General features: G+C 41.6%; 1 protein-coding gene across 1 annotated transcript; it reads left to right on the forward strand.

Annotated features, from left to right (window-relative positions):
- Window positions 1-962: 962 nt before the first annotated feature.
- Window positions 963-10,213, forward strand: NIPAL1 (NIPA like domain containing 1). Its single transcript, XM_050895553.1, has 6 exons — window positions 963-1,155; window positions 5,566-5,832; window positions 6,926-6,982; window positions 7,430-7,520; window positions 9,309-9,469; window positions 9,609-10,213. Exons 1-6 carry the CDS (start codon window positions 963-965, stop codon window positions 10,211-10,213), a joined length of 1,374 nt encoding a protein of 457 aa, XP_050751510.1.
- The last annotated feature ends 8,164 nt before the right edge of the window (window positions 10,214-18,377 follow it).

Consider the following 18,377-nt stretch of genomic DNA (forward strand, 5'->3'; position numbering starts at 1 on the left):
AACGCACAAAACCAAATGCAATGCTCCTTTTCTCCTAACATGCAGAGTGCTGTTTATGCTAAAAAATAAATACAGAAATAAAAAATGAGACTAAGACATTGAAACTGATCTCTCGGTTTAACCCCAGGACTGCAAAGTCAAGGATGCCTAAGGCAGGGGAAACCAAGTTATTTTGCTGACATTGTCACCGTATTTCACCAGTCTGCACCAGAGCTAAAACTTTTCAAAACCAAAGATGATTAATTTAGGTGCTGAGCTCCAAAGCATGGTTACAACTCTGCTAGTCTCAAGCCAGCATGTCCCTGTGGTGCTCTGTGGAGGTGTGTTAAATTCACAGCTCAGTTTGGCTCCAGTTTGGGAAGTTCTTGTGCATGCTAAAAGTCCTCAGACTATCCCAGGAAGTTTGCTGGGGAACCCTGGGTTAGCGTGTAATGGTTTATTAAGGCATACATTTTGTAAATGTATTTCACTTACTCATGTTAAAACCAAGGTGCTTAGGCTTCTACCTTGAAACTACTGATTGGGTAATAAAGATAATTGTTTCTCATGACACCCTGGAGCCTGTTCAACCACAGGGAGTCATCTCAGGGTAGGTATCACCAGGCGCTGCCCTAGTTCTGCGAAGCTGGGAGCCTGGCCGGGGGATCGCCCCGCCTGCCCGTGGAGCCAGTGCTCAAAGCTCGCGCAGGCAGCCCATCACACACTTTACGTGGTTGCACATCAAAACTGCTCACCTCTTCTCTCAGGCGTGAAGGGGAGGAAAATTAAATCTACAGAAACTTCCAGCAGCCACAAATACTGCCTAGGTACCCCAGGAGAGAGCCCTTTCTTTTGGATGCAGCGTTCAGGTGGGGTCGCAGAAGTCCCCAGGTGAGAACTGGGACTTCTTTGTAACGATTTATACGAAATAAAACCCATTCGGGGTCGCTCCTGAAGCCCTGCGGGCCCGCTCCCCGTCAGGGATGCCACCTCCAGCTGCCGCGCCGGGGGCCGCGGGGCGGGAGAGCGGGCCGCGCCCAGGTGCGCCGGGCCGCGCCGCGCCCGGGCGGGCGGAGCCGCCGCCGCCGCCCGCGCCGCTGCGGAGCCCGCGGAGGGGTCGCCCCGCAGCCATGGGGCACCGCGAGGCGGTCCCCGCCCGCCCGCCCTGCCGCACGGGTCAGTGCCTGCGCGGGCGCGGAGGGGCGGCCGGGGGCGCGGCGCTGCGCTGCGCGCAGTGTGCGGTGGGGGCGCGGCGCTGGGGGGGAGGGCGCGCTGGGGACGCGGCGCTGCGCGGGGGGGGCGCGGCAATGGGCGGAGGTGAGGGCGCGGGATGTGCGGGGCGCCGGGCGCCGCTGCTGGAGCCCCCCTCGCTGCCCCTTGCGCCCGAACCGCGGGAGCGGCTGTCATGACTCCTTGCATACGTAAGACTTTTCTCCGCCGTGACGTCAGGCAGTTGTTTTCCGAGGAGTGTGGCGCTGCCGGCGCCGGGGAGTCTCCCGTGGCTGGCTCGTCTCTAAACCCTCTTTTCAGCATCTTTTGTGCATTTTTATGAATGGGGGTGTGCCAGGGAACGATCCCTTCCTGCTTCTTGGTACATCCACTTTTGGCCCCAGTAGCCAGGTCTTGGCAAAAGTGGGCTTGGTATTTCCCAGGTGACAGAGAAGGGCATTTCATGTCCCTGCCAGGTGTGAGCTGACTCGTGAGCACAATAAAAATGGTCAAATTACGTGTCTAATCAAAGCAAACAGTTTTCTAGATGACTTAGGACCAGTATCTTCAGTAGCAGGATAAAAGCTAAGCTGGCTGTCACTGATGTACCGCCGGGTACTTTAGTCCTAGGCTTTTGCAGGACTGCAAAATGACAGCAAGTGAAGCTTGCTGCAAAGAGCGTGTAGTACCAGGCTGGCAGATCTACCTGACTAGGATAGCGAGTATTTAGGTGTTTGAGAAAACGTTTTTGGATTTAGCTGAATCATAAAAGCACTTTAGAAGTTACAACAGTGGCTGCCTGAACTCAGACTGGTTTCCTGTTGCTATGAGCCTTGAGTCAGAGCTTGGAGAGTTTATTTCTGCAAGGAGGGGTTCTGCTGACAGGTTCATGTTTGTGGACGTTTGGAAGTGGGAGGTGAAACTAGCTTAGCTACAGAAGCTGGGTGCTGAGCAAGCCAGGCGGCCTCAGAGATTTGTCACCTTCCTCAGTCCTTCCAGGTAATCTTCAGACTGTTCACAGTGGGCAATGAAGTAATAGTAATTCCTGGATCAGCCTCTTCTTCCCAGCTCTCAGGTGGTTCTTTGATCAGTGGAGTGACATACCACTTCACATGCAAGTGGAACAAATGACACGTTTTTTAAAACTAGAAAAAGCTTCTCAGCACAATAAACAGATCACAACCGTTCAAAATTACTCTTCTCAGCTGGCAGATGGAACAGGCGAAAAATCCGACGTGTCTTTGTAAATGTGAGCGAAGATTGTATCTCAGAAAGGAGAGAAACATCCTGTGGCAGTCACTGAGTGACTTACTACAGATGACATGATTAAATTTTCATTATTCGATGTTGTAAAGTCTGCTGGGGAATGGAAAACTTAAGAATCAGTAGAAAAAGTAGTAGTGTCATATGGAAGGGAATAAGCCTGCCATTCATCTCCAGCTAAATGAAAGTACACTATTCACAAAAAGGGGGAGAAGAGTGTTATTTCCTTCACTATAGAAACCCAACATGCTTGTCCTGGTTTCGGCTGGGATAGAGTTAATTTTCTTTGTAGTAGCTGGTGCAGTGCTGTGTTTTGGATTTAGTGTGAGAACAATGTTGATAACATGCTGATGTTTTAGTTGTTGCCAAGTAGCGCTTATCTTAAGGATTTTTTCAGCTTCCCATGCTCTGCCAGCAAGCAGGTGCACAAGAAGCTGGGAGGGAGCACAGCCAGGCTGGTTGACTCAAACTAGCCAAAGGGGTATTCCATACCATAGAACATCATGCCCAGTATATAAACAGGGGGAGTTGGCCAGGAGGGGCGGATTGCTGCTCGGGCATCAGTCAGCAGGTGGTGAACAATTACATTGTGCATCACTTGTCTTTTCTTGGGTTTTATTTCTCTCTCTTTTTGTTATATTCCTTTTCATTACAATTATTATATTTTGTTATTATTATTGTTAGTATTATATTTTAGTTTAGTTATTAAACTGTTCTTATCTCAACCCATGAGTTTTACTTTTTTTTTCCGATTCTCCTCCCTATCCCACTGGGAGTGGGGGAGGAGTGAGTGAGCGGCTGCGTGGTGCTTAGTTGCTGGCTGGGGTTAAACCACGACAACGTTCATAGAAAGCTACCTTTACCATTGCAGGTAGCTAAAAGACCATACTTATCAGGAGTTTTTATCTTCGTGCTTTCTTTTAATTAAAGGCAAGAAATGTTGCTGCTTCTCACATAAAGCCTGTAGTAGCTGAGTGGTAGTGGTACAACCGTCACCAGTCTGGTTTAGCGTCATTGTAAGGTATTGAGAACTAAGGGATTTCATTCACTGGCAACCTCTCCACTTTTTTGCCTTGCCCTGATATGTGTTAGCTAAGAGAAACATTTATGCTTAAAGGAGTTCTCTGTAATTTTCTTTTGTAATTTAATAATTATGTCAAAACTTAAGTATATGCAAAATTGTCTTCTAAGACTACGCTAATACTTTAGGATTTTAAAATACTTTCAGATACAGATACAAATTCCATTTCTTTTACATTATCCAATTGCAACTTCTAGTAATGATAAGATGGCAGAATACTATCTATCCTACATACTATGCGAAAGTAATTTCATGTAGATGTAAGTTCTTTAAGATTTTAATCTTCAGCTGCAGGATATGGACATACCCATCTTGTGGGACCATTTTTACGAAGTCTGGCTTAGCAATACAAAACAACTCCTGTTATATGGAAACTCCCTTAGCAAACAAGGAAATGTGATTGCACAGCTTGAAAATCAAATGATAACTTCCTGTAGTGTGTTTGTTGTACAGTATGGCACAAGAAAACTGGCAGCAGATACTCATTCTAGTTCCTTACTTGTAAAGGGCGTTATCTCTCAGTGTTAGTGTCAGCATTGTCAGCTGCAAATGAAGATATGCTGTCAAATTTCATACCATTTTTAATACTTTTTATATTTTAAATATTCCTTCCGAAACAGTATTAGGTGAATTACCCAAGGCTGCTTATTGTTAATTGTGTAGTGAAGTACTTTTGACAGAACATTAATATTTCCAGAGCGTAGGTATGAACAGAAACAGAGGCATATCCTTTTCTACCAAGTCTCCAAGTGTTTTTTTCAGTTGGAAAAAAAGAGTGAGTGTATTACTGATGGTGCCACTGAGCAGGATGAATCCTTCATGTGTCATTTTAATTACAGGGGAAACATGGAAAGCAAAATTATTTGTTGCATCCAACGCTTTATATGAATCACAATGGACTGAGCTTTTGTACTTCTGCATCAACTGTTTCATATTTTAACATGTCTTCACAATAAAACCTTTCTTTCCAAAAAGGTTGTCCTTAAAAGCTATTCCAGCCTAGATTCTCTGATCCATGCTGTTTGCGTGCTGCAGTCTACCATGAGAAACTGTGGAACGCCTGCCTAGACTACTGTAAGCCCTGTTGCAGCATTGCTGCCTGTCCCCTGCTTCCGCATGCAAAATAACGCCCCCTTTTGTTCTTGGAAATGCAATACCTCTTCTTCCTTTAAAAAACACGTCTAGGCTGATGGCAATGACGTCATTCCCACAGGCTGTCATCATAGTGATGCTGATAAGGCTTGGCTGGCTGAGGGCGTGAAGCTTCAGTATTAGCTCAGGATCACCCGGCTCTGCAGCTGCGTTGGAGGGATAGCCAGGGGGACTGTCCCTTGCAGGCTGTGGTCTTCCTCCAGCTAGGGGTTGTTGCGGTTAGATGACGATTGCTGTGACGTGTCATGAGGCCTCCACCTCAAAATTTTATGAGTGGTTAAAGAAGATCTGGCTCACACAGCAGTCACTGAACAATTTTAATAAAACATATTCGTGCCCAGATGCAGCAATAGTTTGCTCCCTCTATAGATTTTTTTTCCTTCTATTTTTTATTTATTGTTTCCATATCTCAGCTACAAATATAAAAGTAGAAGCCTGGAATAGTAGCAGGCTTACTCTAGCAGGCAAAGTCTGAAATCATGGATTTGGCTAGATGTTTGTGTTTTGGGGATGTGGTCTCTGCACAATACAAAAGAACCCTCTCTTCTTGAGGTTTCAGGTTAGCTTTTATGATTTCAAGTTAAATTTTACATCAAAGATAATATTTTATTGTTGCATTCCTTGGTATTGCCCTAATTGCTTGACTGAGCCAATGTAGTGCAAAAAAAAAAAAAAAAGGGGCATGCACCTGTGAATTAAAGGGGTGGGTAATGACCTGGGGCAGCATTGTGTATGTTATGTGGATTTTGTGAGTTATTTGCAGGGTCAGAAATGGTAAGTGCTCTGGGAGGACGTAGAAATGCGTGAGCAGAGTGAGGACAGGGCTCCTTCAGAGCTGTGCCTGGTTTGTGAATCACTTGTCCTCCTTTTTCTCCTCCCAGGTGCTGTGCTTTCTTTTCCTTGCCATGACTCCTGCCAAGCATGGTGCCAGATCATCAATGTGTCTGAATCGCGCTCTTCTCTCCTCGCCTCTATGGACGGGACTCTCAATGAAACAAACCAGAGCATTTCCATGCCTGCCGGAAGCAAATACCGGCTCTACGTTGGCTTGGCTTTGGCGATAGGTTCCAGTATCTTTATTGGTTCTAGTTTCATACTGAAGAAGAAAGGACTTTTGAAACTGGCAGACAAAGGAGTCCCACGAGCTGGTAAGTGATGATGCCTGCCTTGCTCCTGCTGGGGACACAAACACCTCTTATAACTTGGCAAAATTAAGGTTCGAGTCACAGATCACATGTTTAAAACCGTCGTAGTTGAAAACTGTTGTACGTTAACAGTGATCAGAAGTCCTGTCTTGGCTAGGGATGGAAATACAGTATTATTTCTCTGTGTGTGGTTAGAGGGACTGGGATTTCAGAATTCCTAGGGCTATGGGGGCAGCAGTGGGTATTAAATCTAGTAAGTTGGTGATATTTCCTCCCTGACAGCAGTTAGATACCAAATAAAATTCTCCATTCATCTTACCCTTCAAAATGCCTTTCCCTCTCTTTTTTTCATCTTTTTTCCCCCTCATTTGAGATGGAAAGTCTTAAGATGGTAACTAGGTCTAGGGGTGTTTTTTTCTTTTTAAAAAAAAAGGAAGTGCAATGAGCTGTAGAAAGGATACTTATTACCAAAGTTTCTACAGTTAGTACAACTATTCTTTCATCAAAGTCAACAGATGAAGAGCTAGAAAAAGACCCATTGGACTAATCTCATCATTCCCTTTGCATGGGTTTAAATATATAGCATTAGCAGTTTTTCTTTTGTTTGTTGTGTTTATTGCAATTTACTGTTCCAGAGAATTTGGTTATTTGAAACAAATGTGTTACTGAATGTTCAATATATTTATATTTTATGTCCAAAAAATGCATGCAGTGGTATTTTTCTTTCTAATTTCTCTCAATTTAAAGTATAAGCAGAGTCAAAATGCAGCTGACTGTGTATGAATATATTGGCTCTGACTTGGGAAAGCACTTTGAAGCGTTTCTTAAGCTCACCAACAATCTTCATGAACATTTTACTTTTGCTTGGAACTTTTCCCTTTAGTCAAATATAATTTTTCAGAAGTCCAAGCCACGAGGCAGTAGAGTGATTAGTAAAAATGTCAGTCAAAATCAAATGAAATATTCTTCATGTCACATCCAGATAACAAGCTCTTTCAGTACTTTATATGACTAGAGGCAAATGTGAAGCTGTAGTTTAGTTTATTATAAGGTGATCTCTTTCTTCTAAGATAAGGTTATTTTTTTTGTCTTTCAGGACAGGGTGGATATTCTTATTTGAAGGAATGGCTTTGGTGGGCTGGATTGCTTTCAAGTAAGTCACCTCTTTCCTCTCAACCTATATGTAAATGCTACATAAAGCAGATGATTGTTTTAAATAGATTTATTCCCTGATTTTTCACTCCCCTCACTTAAAAGAAATGTCTTTGCAATCAATCACCTTTATGACAGAAGCCGTTCTGATATCCCATCTCTCAAATATTGTGTTTGCTCTTTGCAGAATGACAACCTTTTCTTTAATATCCAGTCAAAAGCAATTCTGTCCAGCTTCTAGGAGTACTTGGAGGGAAAAGTATTTTAACTTTCTTCAGCCTTTATTATGGCCAGAGGAGGTTAGATAATTTTGAAAGGAAAATTTGCATAAATAGTGTAGAAAAAAATATTTTGGTTTATATTAGCTATCATACAAAATATTTATATTGATATTCCTTTTATTCCTCCCCCCCACCTCAACATGATCCAAATATTCTTTCTTCTGCAGTGGGATTAGGAGAAGCTGCAAACTTTGCTGCCTATGCCTTTGCACCTGCAACCTTAGTTACCCCCTTGGGTGCACTGAGTGTTCTTATAAGGTTAGTACAAACTGGAAGCAAACCTTGACAAATGAAACATTCACTGTGTGAAAGAAAAATACTGTCTTTGGCTGAAAGTAGAGAATTTTAATAAGAAAACTGCAAAGCAATATATGGACAAAAAATGCTTTCTGTTCCTTGGTGGAAAGATCCCTTTCTTATTTAGAACTGAATTTTCTGGGTAGAGGGAATGAGAAGTCTTGTTCCAAAGAATAATATATGCTTTCCCAACAGCTTTCCACCTATATTATAAAGTATTTCTTATCAGCGTATACCACATATACTGCTGATGCACAGTGGAAGAAGGCTGTAATTTATCTCTTCCTAGAGAACTGAAGCTCTCTTAAAAAGTCTTATTCTGTTCTTCAGTTGTGAAAAAACTTCAAAAGAAAATACAGTATTTCCCCATTAAAATCTTCTCAAAAACATTACTTTTTTATAGGAGCATAATTTCATATTAAGGCACATAGTAAGCATTTTGGGTTTGTTTGGTCTTTTCCAAGTCCTTCTGGAAAGAAGGCAAAGAAAATTTTAGCTTTTTTAATATCCACAGTTAAAATTTGTGGTTGTTTTGAAATATGAATGCCCTTCAAACACTCATTGTTTCCAATGTATGAAGAAACAAATAATTTCCAAGTACTTAAGCACATACGTTAATATGGTATCGCAGAAGCAGAAAAGACATGGATTACACTTACAACAAATGTTCTGGGAAGTAATTTATTAGCAAAATGGAATGACTGTATTTTAAATGTAAAACTCGTAAGACCTGAGTATACTATATGAAACATTGTGTTTAAAACCAACCTAGGCCATGTATTTTTTTTTTTTTTTTTAAAGATGCTTGCAGTAATCTAACTACTAAAAATGCAGCCGTTCTGTCATAGCAAAACCAGTGTGTAACTCTGTTACCTACAGATGTGCTGGGATCAGTGTGTAGGTAGATGCAGACTAACTGGCTGCCTGGCTGCTTCTTCGTAAAACAGCCTGAGTTTTAACGCCCTCTCCTTTGATGTGGATAGCAGTCTTTCCAATTTTCATGAAACGGAGGGGTCATGAGAACTTCATGTCAGTGAGCTTGTTCGCCTTGTGCAAAAAAATAGCTATAATTTGATCAGTGGGTTGAAAAACTATTTGTGAGCACCTCCACACACTATTAAGCCTGTGTCTGTGCCTAAGGTTGTGCTCTAGCTGGCTAATCGTGTGCCCTGTGCGATGGCCTCATTTGGGCCATGTTATTATCCTTAGGTTGAATCTTGAACCCCTTGGAGAGCCTGGAGTCAGTCCTCTTCGAAGAGGCAGATGTGCCTTCTCTGTGTTTTTGGGGGAGTCCCACAAGCCAGGCAGAAACTGTGCCTGGGTTGGAGAGCCCAGGGAGGGATAAGGAACAGCTTCTAAAACTTGCGTGCATTGGTTCTAACGGTAAATGAAGTGCTTTAAACCATTTTTGGAAGAAAATAACAGCTCATGTGGTCGATCTACAAGGGTGTGAGACTGCATACCCCTGACCCAGGCAATCAGTAATGAGAAGTTCCTCGAGCAATTCAGACCCTTAGCAACCCTGATCCTTCCCCTCCAGGTTGTAAACCCGCCCTGAAACCTGACCTGACCTTCTTGGTCCTGACCAACCTTCTTGCAAAACTGCTTAAAATTTGATTGTTTCAGGCTGGTTTCCAATATATCCAAATTCAAAAGAGGTTTTGAATTACTATCATGTCACACAGACAGGTTTTGAATGTCTCGCATGGCTGGAGGAGCTGAACTTTTTATTTATATTTTGCCAAACAGTGCTATATTGTCATCCTATTTTTTAAATGAGAAGCTGAATATTCATGGAAAGCTGGGCTGTGTACTGAGCATTTTGGGGTCAACAGTCATGGTTATTCACGCCCCTGAGGAGGAGGAGGTCACCTCACTAGATGAGATGGAAAGAAAGCTGCAAGATCCAGGTCTGTATGCAATTGCAATGAACTTCACAGTTCATAGAGAAGTGTTCAGGACACTGAGTAACTTTTAGCAGGTACTTGGACGCAGTCTGATATTTTCTTTCATGCGTGTTACTCGTCTTCCCTTTCCTCTTTCTTACAGCGTTTATTACGTTTGCTGTTCTCCTAACAGTTGTTGCCCTCATGCTGATTTTTATTGTGGCTCCAAGGAGAGGTCAGACAAATATACTGATCTACATTTTAATTTGCTCACTCATTGGTGCCTTCTCCGTCTCATCTGTGAAAGGCCTAGGCATTGCTATTAAACAAATGCTGGAGCAGAAGCCGGTTTATCGACATCCGTTGGTTTACATTTTGGTGGGCATCTTAGTGCTCTCAGTCAGCACTCAGATCAACTATCTCAACAAAGCGTTGGATGTATTCAATACCTCTCTAGTGACACCTATTTATTACGTGTGTTTCACCACCACCGTTGTGACATGCTCCATCATCTTGTTCAAGGAGTGGAGTAGTATGGACCCGGGTGATATCATCGGAACCCTGAGCGGATTCTGCAGTATCATCATAGGCATTTTTCTATTGCACGCTTTCAAAAATACTAATATCACCTGGAGTCAGCTGATGTCCACTGTTGCCAAAGAACCATCATTACCGCACCATGAATATGAAACCTGTCACACTTTACTGGAGAGCATGGAAGACCCAGCTTTGGCATGTGAGGAGGACAACGTTTTATTCAGTCAATGAAACTCTCAAGCAGTGTTCATCATTGAAGTACCATGAATTGCAGACTCAGCCCACCTGTGTCTACCAGAATGCTCTTCTCTGCAATCCTCTGGAAAACTGTCTGTAAGGCCAGGTAAGCGTGGGCCACTCCTCTGTGTGCCAGCTGTTGGTAGTAATGAATGAAAACGTTCAATAACCAACATGACAGACAGAAACCTGATGGTGATTGTATGTTAGGCAATGAAAAACCTTGTCCTTTTTTAATGCAGCATCTCCTATTAGAGAGTTTTAGCAGAAAAGAATGGTCTTTGTAAGCTATGTTTACAAAGTGCAACTTTCCCATCATGATAAAAGATAATCCTTGCTGAAGTGACAAACACTCTGCTATTATCTTAGTGATGGCCTTAATATTTTGGGCTTTCTTTATATTTTTATAGCTTATTGCCAAGCAAACTTGTAGATATTCTACATGAAGGATATTCATTGGAGGTACAATATGAAGAAAAGAGTGTTTAACCCTTTTAGCTTTTAATATAAAATTTTATGCAAGATTTTTTCACTTTTGATCACCTACCAATGAACCTTGAATAGACGTCACCAAAAAAATTTATGAAATACAGTTCTTGGTAACCAGTCTCCTTCAAAATCCATTTTTTAACAGCAAAGTCTTAGCTCTTCTACTCAAGGAATCCTGACTGGATTCCAAATCTCTCAATGTGCATGTACCTTTTTATTTCAAAACTATGACCAAGTTACATTTTAAGAAAAAGCACATTCATTAGAGGCCTGAAAACAGTTGCTATTGGCTTAAAAAATTATATAAGATGAAAGAATAAAGTATTCAAAGGCAGAAAACTAGAATGTGCAATTAAGAATTCCCACTCTGTTTTATACTACTTTGAGGCTTAAGAGTGGACTTCACTTATTTCCATACTTCTTCCTAATATTGCCATCTGTTCATCAAAACCCATTTAAGCTTTTCAAAATTTTTTTCTCATTTTCTGGAAAGGTATCATTGTTTCTTAATAGCAAAACAGTCCTGTTATTTTATATTCCGTTATAAAAGCAAAATACATTTTCCAATCCGTGCGCTATTTCTAAAAATACTATGTAAAGGAAGGGCTGTAAACAAGGGTTGAGAAACATCAAAGCATCTTTTGTTTTCATTTGGCCTTTTCATCTTTTCTAAAAATGAGTATTCACCTCTATTAGATGTTTTAGCTATTAATCTACCGTAGGCCTTGGAGATTAGAATCTGTACCACAGTAGGCTCCTCAGTTGTGGTCACTGATCTTTGTTTCACACAAACAGCTTGCACAGTCCATGGTTTACTCATTACAATCCCCTTTGTTGCCACTTTGTGAGCAAGAAAGTAGCTTCAGCAATCAGATGTGTGGGTCATGACGAGCTCATCAGAAAGGTAGTATTTCCAATTCTTAGGTTTTTAAGTGTGAGTCCAGAACCTTTGCCAGAGGATGCTAGCATTTCAGCAATTAAAAACTGATTTTAATCAGCTGAGATTTATATGCCAAGCAGAACCTCCTCATGAAGCAGGCTGTATATTCTCTAACGTTCAAAGAGTGTAGTAAAGGTGGACACTTTGGACGGATAGCAAATTGTTCCACAAAAGAAAGCTCATAATTTGGCTGTAAGAACAAAAGGGTTGCTGTTGATATTTCATATATGTTTGTCTTGTGCAAAGTTTCAGTACTTCCTTTTTGAAAGACCTTCATGAAACATCTCACTTGTTAATTATTTTTAATGATGCTTTAGAAGCTATCAAAAACTAGAAAACAACACTAGGGATACTAGCTTAAAGTTGTTTCTAAATTCCAAGCACGTTTTTCAGTTGGCTAGGTTTGTAGTTTACATACCTACAGGAAGAGGTAGAAATTGTCTCAATCACCTGCACCTTATTTCTAAACCTCATTTTTACAATGAAGAGCATATCTGAAAAATGTGATACTGAAAAGTGTGTCCGGTTCTTCTGCTCCCAGTACTTTATAAAATATTGCAGGTAATCTTGCTGATGTGAAGAGAAGCCCAGAAGATGTCATTAGGCAATGGGTATTCAGGTTATCACCTGTGATTACCTAATTTAAGAAGTACATTCAGTAGTGCAGGAAGTGGCAGCAATGTTACCCCATCAAAAGAGACATTTTCACAAAAAACGTACTTGCCTTGAAAGTATAATGACCCTATATACAGCTTTGGAATACTTTTCAGTTTCCCAAGTGATGAGACTTGCAGCAATTCTTTGCTGTTAAAATGCATGTGTTAAAAAAGCTTCAGAGAAGAAAATATATAAACAGGGTTTCATTACTTAGTTAATGTAGAGAATACTTCAGCTTTATCGGCCAAATTCAAGCTACAAAATCTTTATAGTTAAAAACAGGTAATACAAATAATAAAAAGACTAAAGATGGAGTTTTCTTTACAGTTTGCCTTTTAACAAAAACTTGCATTGCTTTTCACTGTGAATTACTCACACAATTTAAAGAATAACTGAAAACAATATTGATTGACCCTAAAAAAAGAAATCCTTTTGCTTAGCTCGTGGCCCCACTATTTACTTATACAGTCATCACCGTGGTGTGACCAAATGGGTTATTTGTACAAAAAAGCAACCAGTCCAATTCTTGAATGGATGTGTCTTGGCATTTTTTAAAGATATGTAGTAATATTTTCTTTGAGAGGGGTCCGGGCTCTTTTTATACCAACTCCTGGCAGTCAATTAACTTGTACTAAGCAAAAATTCTGTATTTTCTACTGGACCTGCGCATCTGCTTTTATACATAAGTAACATCTACTAGGAAAATAGTATTATTTTCTTACAATGTCAGAAAACCAATGTATTGGGTTTGCGTGGCAAGGTTTTGGTAGTGCGGGGGCTATAGGGGTTGCTTCTGTGAGAAGCTGCTAGAAGCTTCCCCTATGTCCGATAGAGCCAATGCCAGCCGGCTCCAAGACAGACCCGCCGCTGGCCAAGGCCGAGCCCATCAGCCACAGTGGTAGCGCCTCTGTGATAACACATTTAAGAAGGGGGGAAAAAAACAACTGCGCAGCAGCAATTGCAGCTGTGGAGAGGAGTGAGAATATGAGAGAAACAACTCTGCAGACACCAAGGTCAGTGAAGAAGGAGGGGGAGGAGGTGCTCCAGGCGCCGGAGCAGAGATTGCCCTGCAGCCCGTGGTGAAGACCATGGTGAGGCAGGCTGTCCCCCTGCAGCCCATGGAGGTCCACAGTGGAGCAGATATCCACCTGCAGCCCGTGGAGGACCCCACGCTGGAGGAGGCGGATGCCCGAAGGAGGCTGTGACCCCATGGGAAGCCTGTGCTAGAGCAGGCTCCTGGCAGGACCTGTGGACCCATGGAGAGAGGAGCCCACGCTGGAGCAGGTTTGCTGGCAGGACTTGTGACCTCATGGGGGACCCATGCTGGAGCAATCTGTTCCTGAAGGACTGCACCCTGTGGAAAGGACCCACACTGGAGCAGTTCATGAAGAACTGTAGCCCGTGGGAAGGACTCACGTTGGAGAAGTTTGTGAAGGACTGTCTCCCGTGGGAGGGACCCCACCCTGGAGCAGGGGAAGAGTGTGAGGAGTCCTCCCCCTGAGGAGGAAGGAGCGGCAGAAACAACATGTGATGAACTGACCGAAACCCCCATTCCCCATCCCCCTGTGCCGCTGTGGGGGAAGAGGTAGAGAACTCGAGAGTAAAGTGAAGCCCAGGAAGAAGGGAGGGGTGGGGGGAAGGTGTTTTTAAGATTTAGTTTTTATTTCTCATTATCCTACTCTGATTTGACTGGTAATAATCCCACCCCACCCCCCCACACCCCCCATCCCGTTGAGTCTGTTTTGCCTGTGATGGTAATTGGTGAGTGATCTCCCTGTCCTTGTCTCGACCCGCGAGCCTTTCGTTATATTTTTCTCTCCTCTGTCCAGCTGAGGAGGGGAGTGATAGAGTGGCTTTGGTGGGCACCTGGTGTCCAGCCAGGGTCAACCCACCACAGTCCTTTTTAAAGCTTTAAAGCCCCCCCAATACCAAAACCTTGCCACACAAACCCAATACAACCAAGTTAATGCTTATTTTCATGGTGTATAGGAAATCCATCATGTTAAGAAGTAAATTATTGGTTATCTTTTTGTATAAAAAACATTTGCTGTAAGAGATGTTATTTTTGAAAGTGTCACTATTTAGTTATTAATTTGGAATAATTTTAATTTTTAGTGAAATTATGCTAATGTTTCTCTTGTAATAAATTACTCGTACTAAATGATCTGTGTTTTTTAAACAAGGGATAAAAAGGAGTGTAATTCATATTTCTGGTAAGCATTTAAACACTATCTATCTGATAAATCCAAAGAGAATAATCTTGGTTTTAGCAGCTGGTCCTATGCACACATAAGTGGATTCTAGATGAAGAAGGTCTGGCTGATGTCCTTGCAGTTCATGTGCATCTGACTTGATCATGACCTTCTTTTAGTAGCTTTGACTTTTACTAGTTTTTATGATAGGAAAGAAAATTTTTTACTCCCCTAGAAAAGCCATGTGTGAAACTACTGTATATTCACCTTGAGCTAAAAAGTCTGTAATGTTATGGTGGAACTGGAGGGAAGAGTATGGGGAGATCAAGAGGTTTTAGCTTCTCTTACAGAATTACCCAATTTGTTCAGATGTGTTATTTTTACCCTGGTGTTCTGTAGAAAGCATCGGCAAGGAACATTTAATGCTGACGATTAGTAGTCAAAAGACATGGATTTTGAGAGATGAAAATAATGGGCAAGTGGAAATGCCTTCCCTTCTGAACTAGGGAAGAAAACCCAGAGCTGATGTATTAGGGGTCTCTTTCTCATGGCCAGTCTCAATGGAGAGTATTTCAGTGAGTTGTCAGGTTTTCCAGGCAGTGAAATGAAGGATATTATCTGAAGTAATTTGAAGTGTTTTGGAAAAGTAGGGCGAATGGTTAAGAACTAGAACAAAGAAAATCTCAGAGGCAATACATTGCTAACCAAATTATGGCTTTTAAATGCTGATACAAAACAAATCTTGGCAGCTACTCATTGCTACCATACCTCAGGACAAATTAATGGACAATTAAATTCATTACATAGCTGCACTGACTAAATGTAGGTAGGTCAGGAAGACTTGAATAGGTTAAATAATCTGCAGGGAGTTTGGAAGGAAGTACATAAGTTATTCATTTCTATAGAAACCTGTTCTACCATCTTCCTTTACCTGCCTTGCCACCCACGCCTAAAACAGCCATGCTATAAAAAATTTTCATCCCAAAGAGTACTGATTCAAAACTTCAACCTCTTTACTCATCATGGTTGCATCCTGGAGCTATATGGGGAATTATATACTTCTAGCAACCGCCATTCTCTTGCTGTTTAAATTCCAGCAAAACAAAACTGGCAAGCGTGTTAGAAAATACTCTTTTAGCACAGCAGGTTTCCTGTAGCCGACTCCTTTCTGGCAGGTTTTAAAATGGTGCCGAGGTTCAGAACAGGATGGGGAGGCTGAGTGGGAGCCAGGCTGATGGTGCATGAGGGAGGAGTGGTGTTGGTGATGTGCATTAGTGTGTCTGCAGGGCCTCCCTGTTTGTGAAACTTTATAGAGGGTGGGGGGGAAAGTTGGTCTGAAAACCAAATGGCACTGGAGATAAATGTCAGCAGACCTGTACATACCAGTAATTGATCTGCATTGCTTGTCGGGAGTACTTTTGATGAGGGAAGTCATTTCACTTTCTGAAAATACATTCCAGTTTGTCAGCTATGCGGCTTTTTTATAGAAAAGAGATATATCCTAAGCGGCTGTGGCACAGAAGCTGGGAATTCTGCCTTTTTTCCTCCCATCCATAATACTGACTTGCTCCAATTTTTCTGATGTTTGATCAGGAAACATGAGCTGAATTTTTACAAGTGCTGAGCACTCACACAGCCTTTGACCAGGCATTCCCTGTATGGAGGTGTTATCATGTCTCCTTCTAACCTTTACTGCTCTTCCAGGTCTCTCTTTTATCACACAAAGGTTTTAAAATAAACAGCTAACAGACATCTGTTTGCCCACACGTGCCTCTTTATGGTCAGTGTCATGGGTGGCATTCACTGTTCACCCATGTAAGTACTTTCATTTTTGCCTGTTTGAATATGGTTAGAGTTTGAGCTAAGCTCAGAGACGCCGTGAGGACTAAGGTGGCCTACTTAGTCTTTATTTATGGGTGTAGCTGTTCTGGTAAGTAAATACACTGTGAGTACCTGACCTTTGTCCTGTAGAACTTTCCTGTTGCTGATTAAGCACTGGTTTCACTGACTCTAACACATGTTCTAGTGCTTTTTCATTTATTTACTGTCAGCCTGATGATAGCAGCTGTTAAATTTATCTGCGTCAGAGCGTTAATAACAGCCTACTCATAATTTTCCCAAAACAGCCTACAGAAAGATTATATTGAGAAGTTGAAGCCTGGTAGGCAAGCATTATTGGCTCCGTGTGTTAGACCAACATGTTTCAAGGATGGCTGCATATTCACCATGGGACAACTCAGTGAAACGGGCATGAGCAGGGTGCTTTGAGTACATAAACCTAATGGAGCTGCTTTTTACTGCACGGTACTGTAATGTATTACATATTAACTTGCAGTAATAAGTGTGGCAAAACCAGTTTTACAAGAGCTAGTAAAAAAGATGCCTCATGCATTATTTAAAGTCCCCATGTACTTTTATATTGCAGAGACAGCTTGAATTTCACATTTGTAGCACATCATCTGCTGAAAAGCCTCGTACTTCTGTGGCCTGGGAATAAATTGTGAGCTCGATGTGTGTACTGTGTTGTATAGATCTGTATTTAGTCACAGGTCTGATATGGAATTGAATACTTATAAATAAGTTGATTATAAAAGTAAACAGTGACATCAGTTGGTGGCAATTCTTCTAGCAGATTATGTGAAACAATAAGGATATCATGCTTGACTTGAAGCAGAAATGCCTTAGAAGTGTGTTTGAAGGTAATCCCAAATGTTCAAACCATAGGACTAACAACTTCCTTTCCCAAGGGATGATAACTATCAAAATACTATTGCAGTAAAGATGAATGATTAATCCTAGGAGTGAATTTGACCCAGAGATGCCACCATCTTCTGGAAATTCAAAACTTAGGATGTTTTATATATTCCATTTCATTGTTACAGTTATTTTTTAAATTTGGAAATGAAAAATTAAATTATGCAGAACTCAATCATTCTTTAGCTAGTGTGTTTTCCATATTTTGTCTACAAAATGCTATAAAACTAAATATTATGATGTATTTACCTATAAATAATTCACAATGCAATCACATATTTTAAAGAACCTATTTATTTGTAATGGCCTGACTATTTTATATTAAACAATGATGAACTTCATCTGCCTTTTCTTCTCTATGATATATATATATATATATATCAACCACAATTAAGATTTAAAATTACAAGTGAATAATAACATAAGAAGTAGGGTTACAGACATTGTCCATGTCAGGTATCACAGGATCCATCTGAGCTAGACTAATTCAAAGCACTTTGTTTTACTGTCAGGTTCCAGCTTTAGTTTGCCCATTAACCATTCTGGGCACCTGCAAGAGGAGGACTAAGGCAAGCATGGGCATTTGAGTAGGCAGCAGCAGGCGAGGAATGGGAGATAATACTAGAAAATTGTGGGAGAGGTTTGGATAAAATAATCCTTAATCTCCTTTTAGACAGAATTGGCAGAAAAGACGCCTTGACCTGCGATGCAGGTTTAAAATGCTTCAGGGATGCTCAGTCTTTCCAGCTGCTCAGATGTGACTTGAGAGCTGCTAAATGGTGACTGCTCCCTTTGCTCCCTTTGCCTGCCTTTATCCACAGCAGCAGGTATGGGCACACGTGCGGGCGCTGCTCCGGCTGTTGGTCAGTTAGCTTGGTGCCCCTTCTGAAACACCGCTCCATTTCTTCAGTGCTGGATGCTTTGCAGTGCAAAAGGGCTTGCCTTTAAGCATGACCTAGCTAGAGCTTTATCAGAGGTTCTTCCATCATTTTTGCTGCTGCCAATCAGTATTCCCCAGTGCATGAGTCATATTAAGTACCAAATAATTTAATAATATTGTTACAGGAATTAGTGTAGCTCTGACCAAAAGAATAAATAAAAAGGCCTGTAAGGTGAGTAAGCTGGG

Source organism: Gymnogyps californianus, chromosome 4 (genome assembly GCF_018139145.2).
Source record: "Gymnogyps californianus isolate 813 chromosome 4, ASM1813914v2, whole genome shotgun sequence".
Classification (NCBI taxonomy): Eukaryota; Metazoa; Chordata; class Aves; order Accipitriformes; family Cathartidae; genus Gymnogyps; species Gymnogyps californianus.

What these genes read in the sequence shown, in the direction of transcription:
- NIPAL1 (XM_050895553.1), top strand. Translation starts at nt 963, where the DNA reads ATGCCACCTCCAGCTGCCGCGCCGGGGGCCGCGGGGCGGGAGAGCGGG. An exon ending in CCGCCCGCCCTGCCGCACGG is followed by an intron (nt 1,156 to 5,565) that starts GTCAGTGCCTGC and finishes TTCTCCTCCCAG; the next exon opens with GTGCTGTGCTTTCTTTTCCT. An exon ending in CAAAGGAGTCCCACGAGCTG is followed by an intron (nt 5,833 to 6,925) that starts GTAAGTGATGAT and finishes TTTGTCTTTCAG; the next exon opens with GACAGGGTGGATATTCTTAT.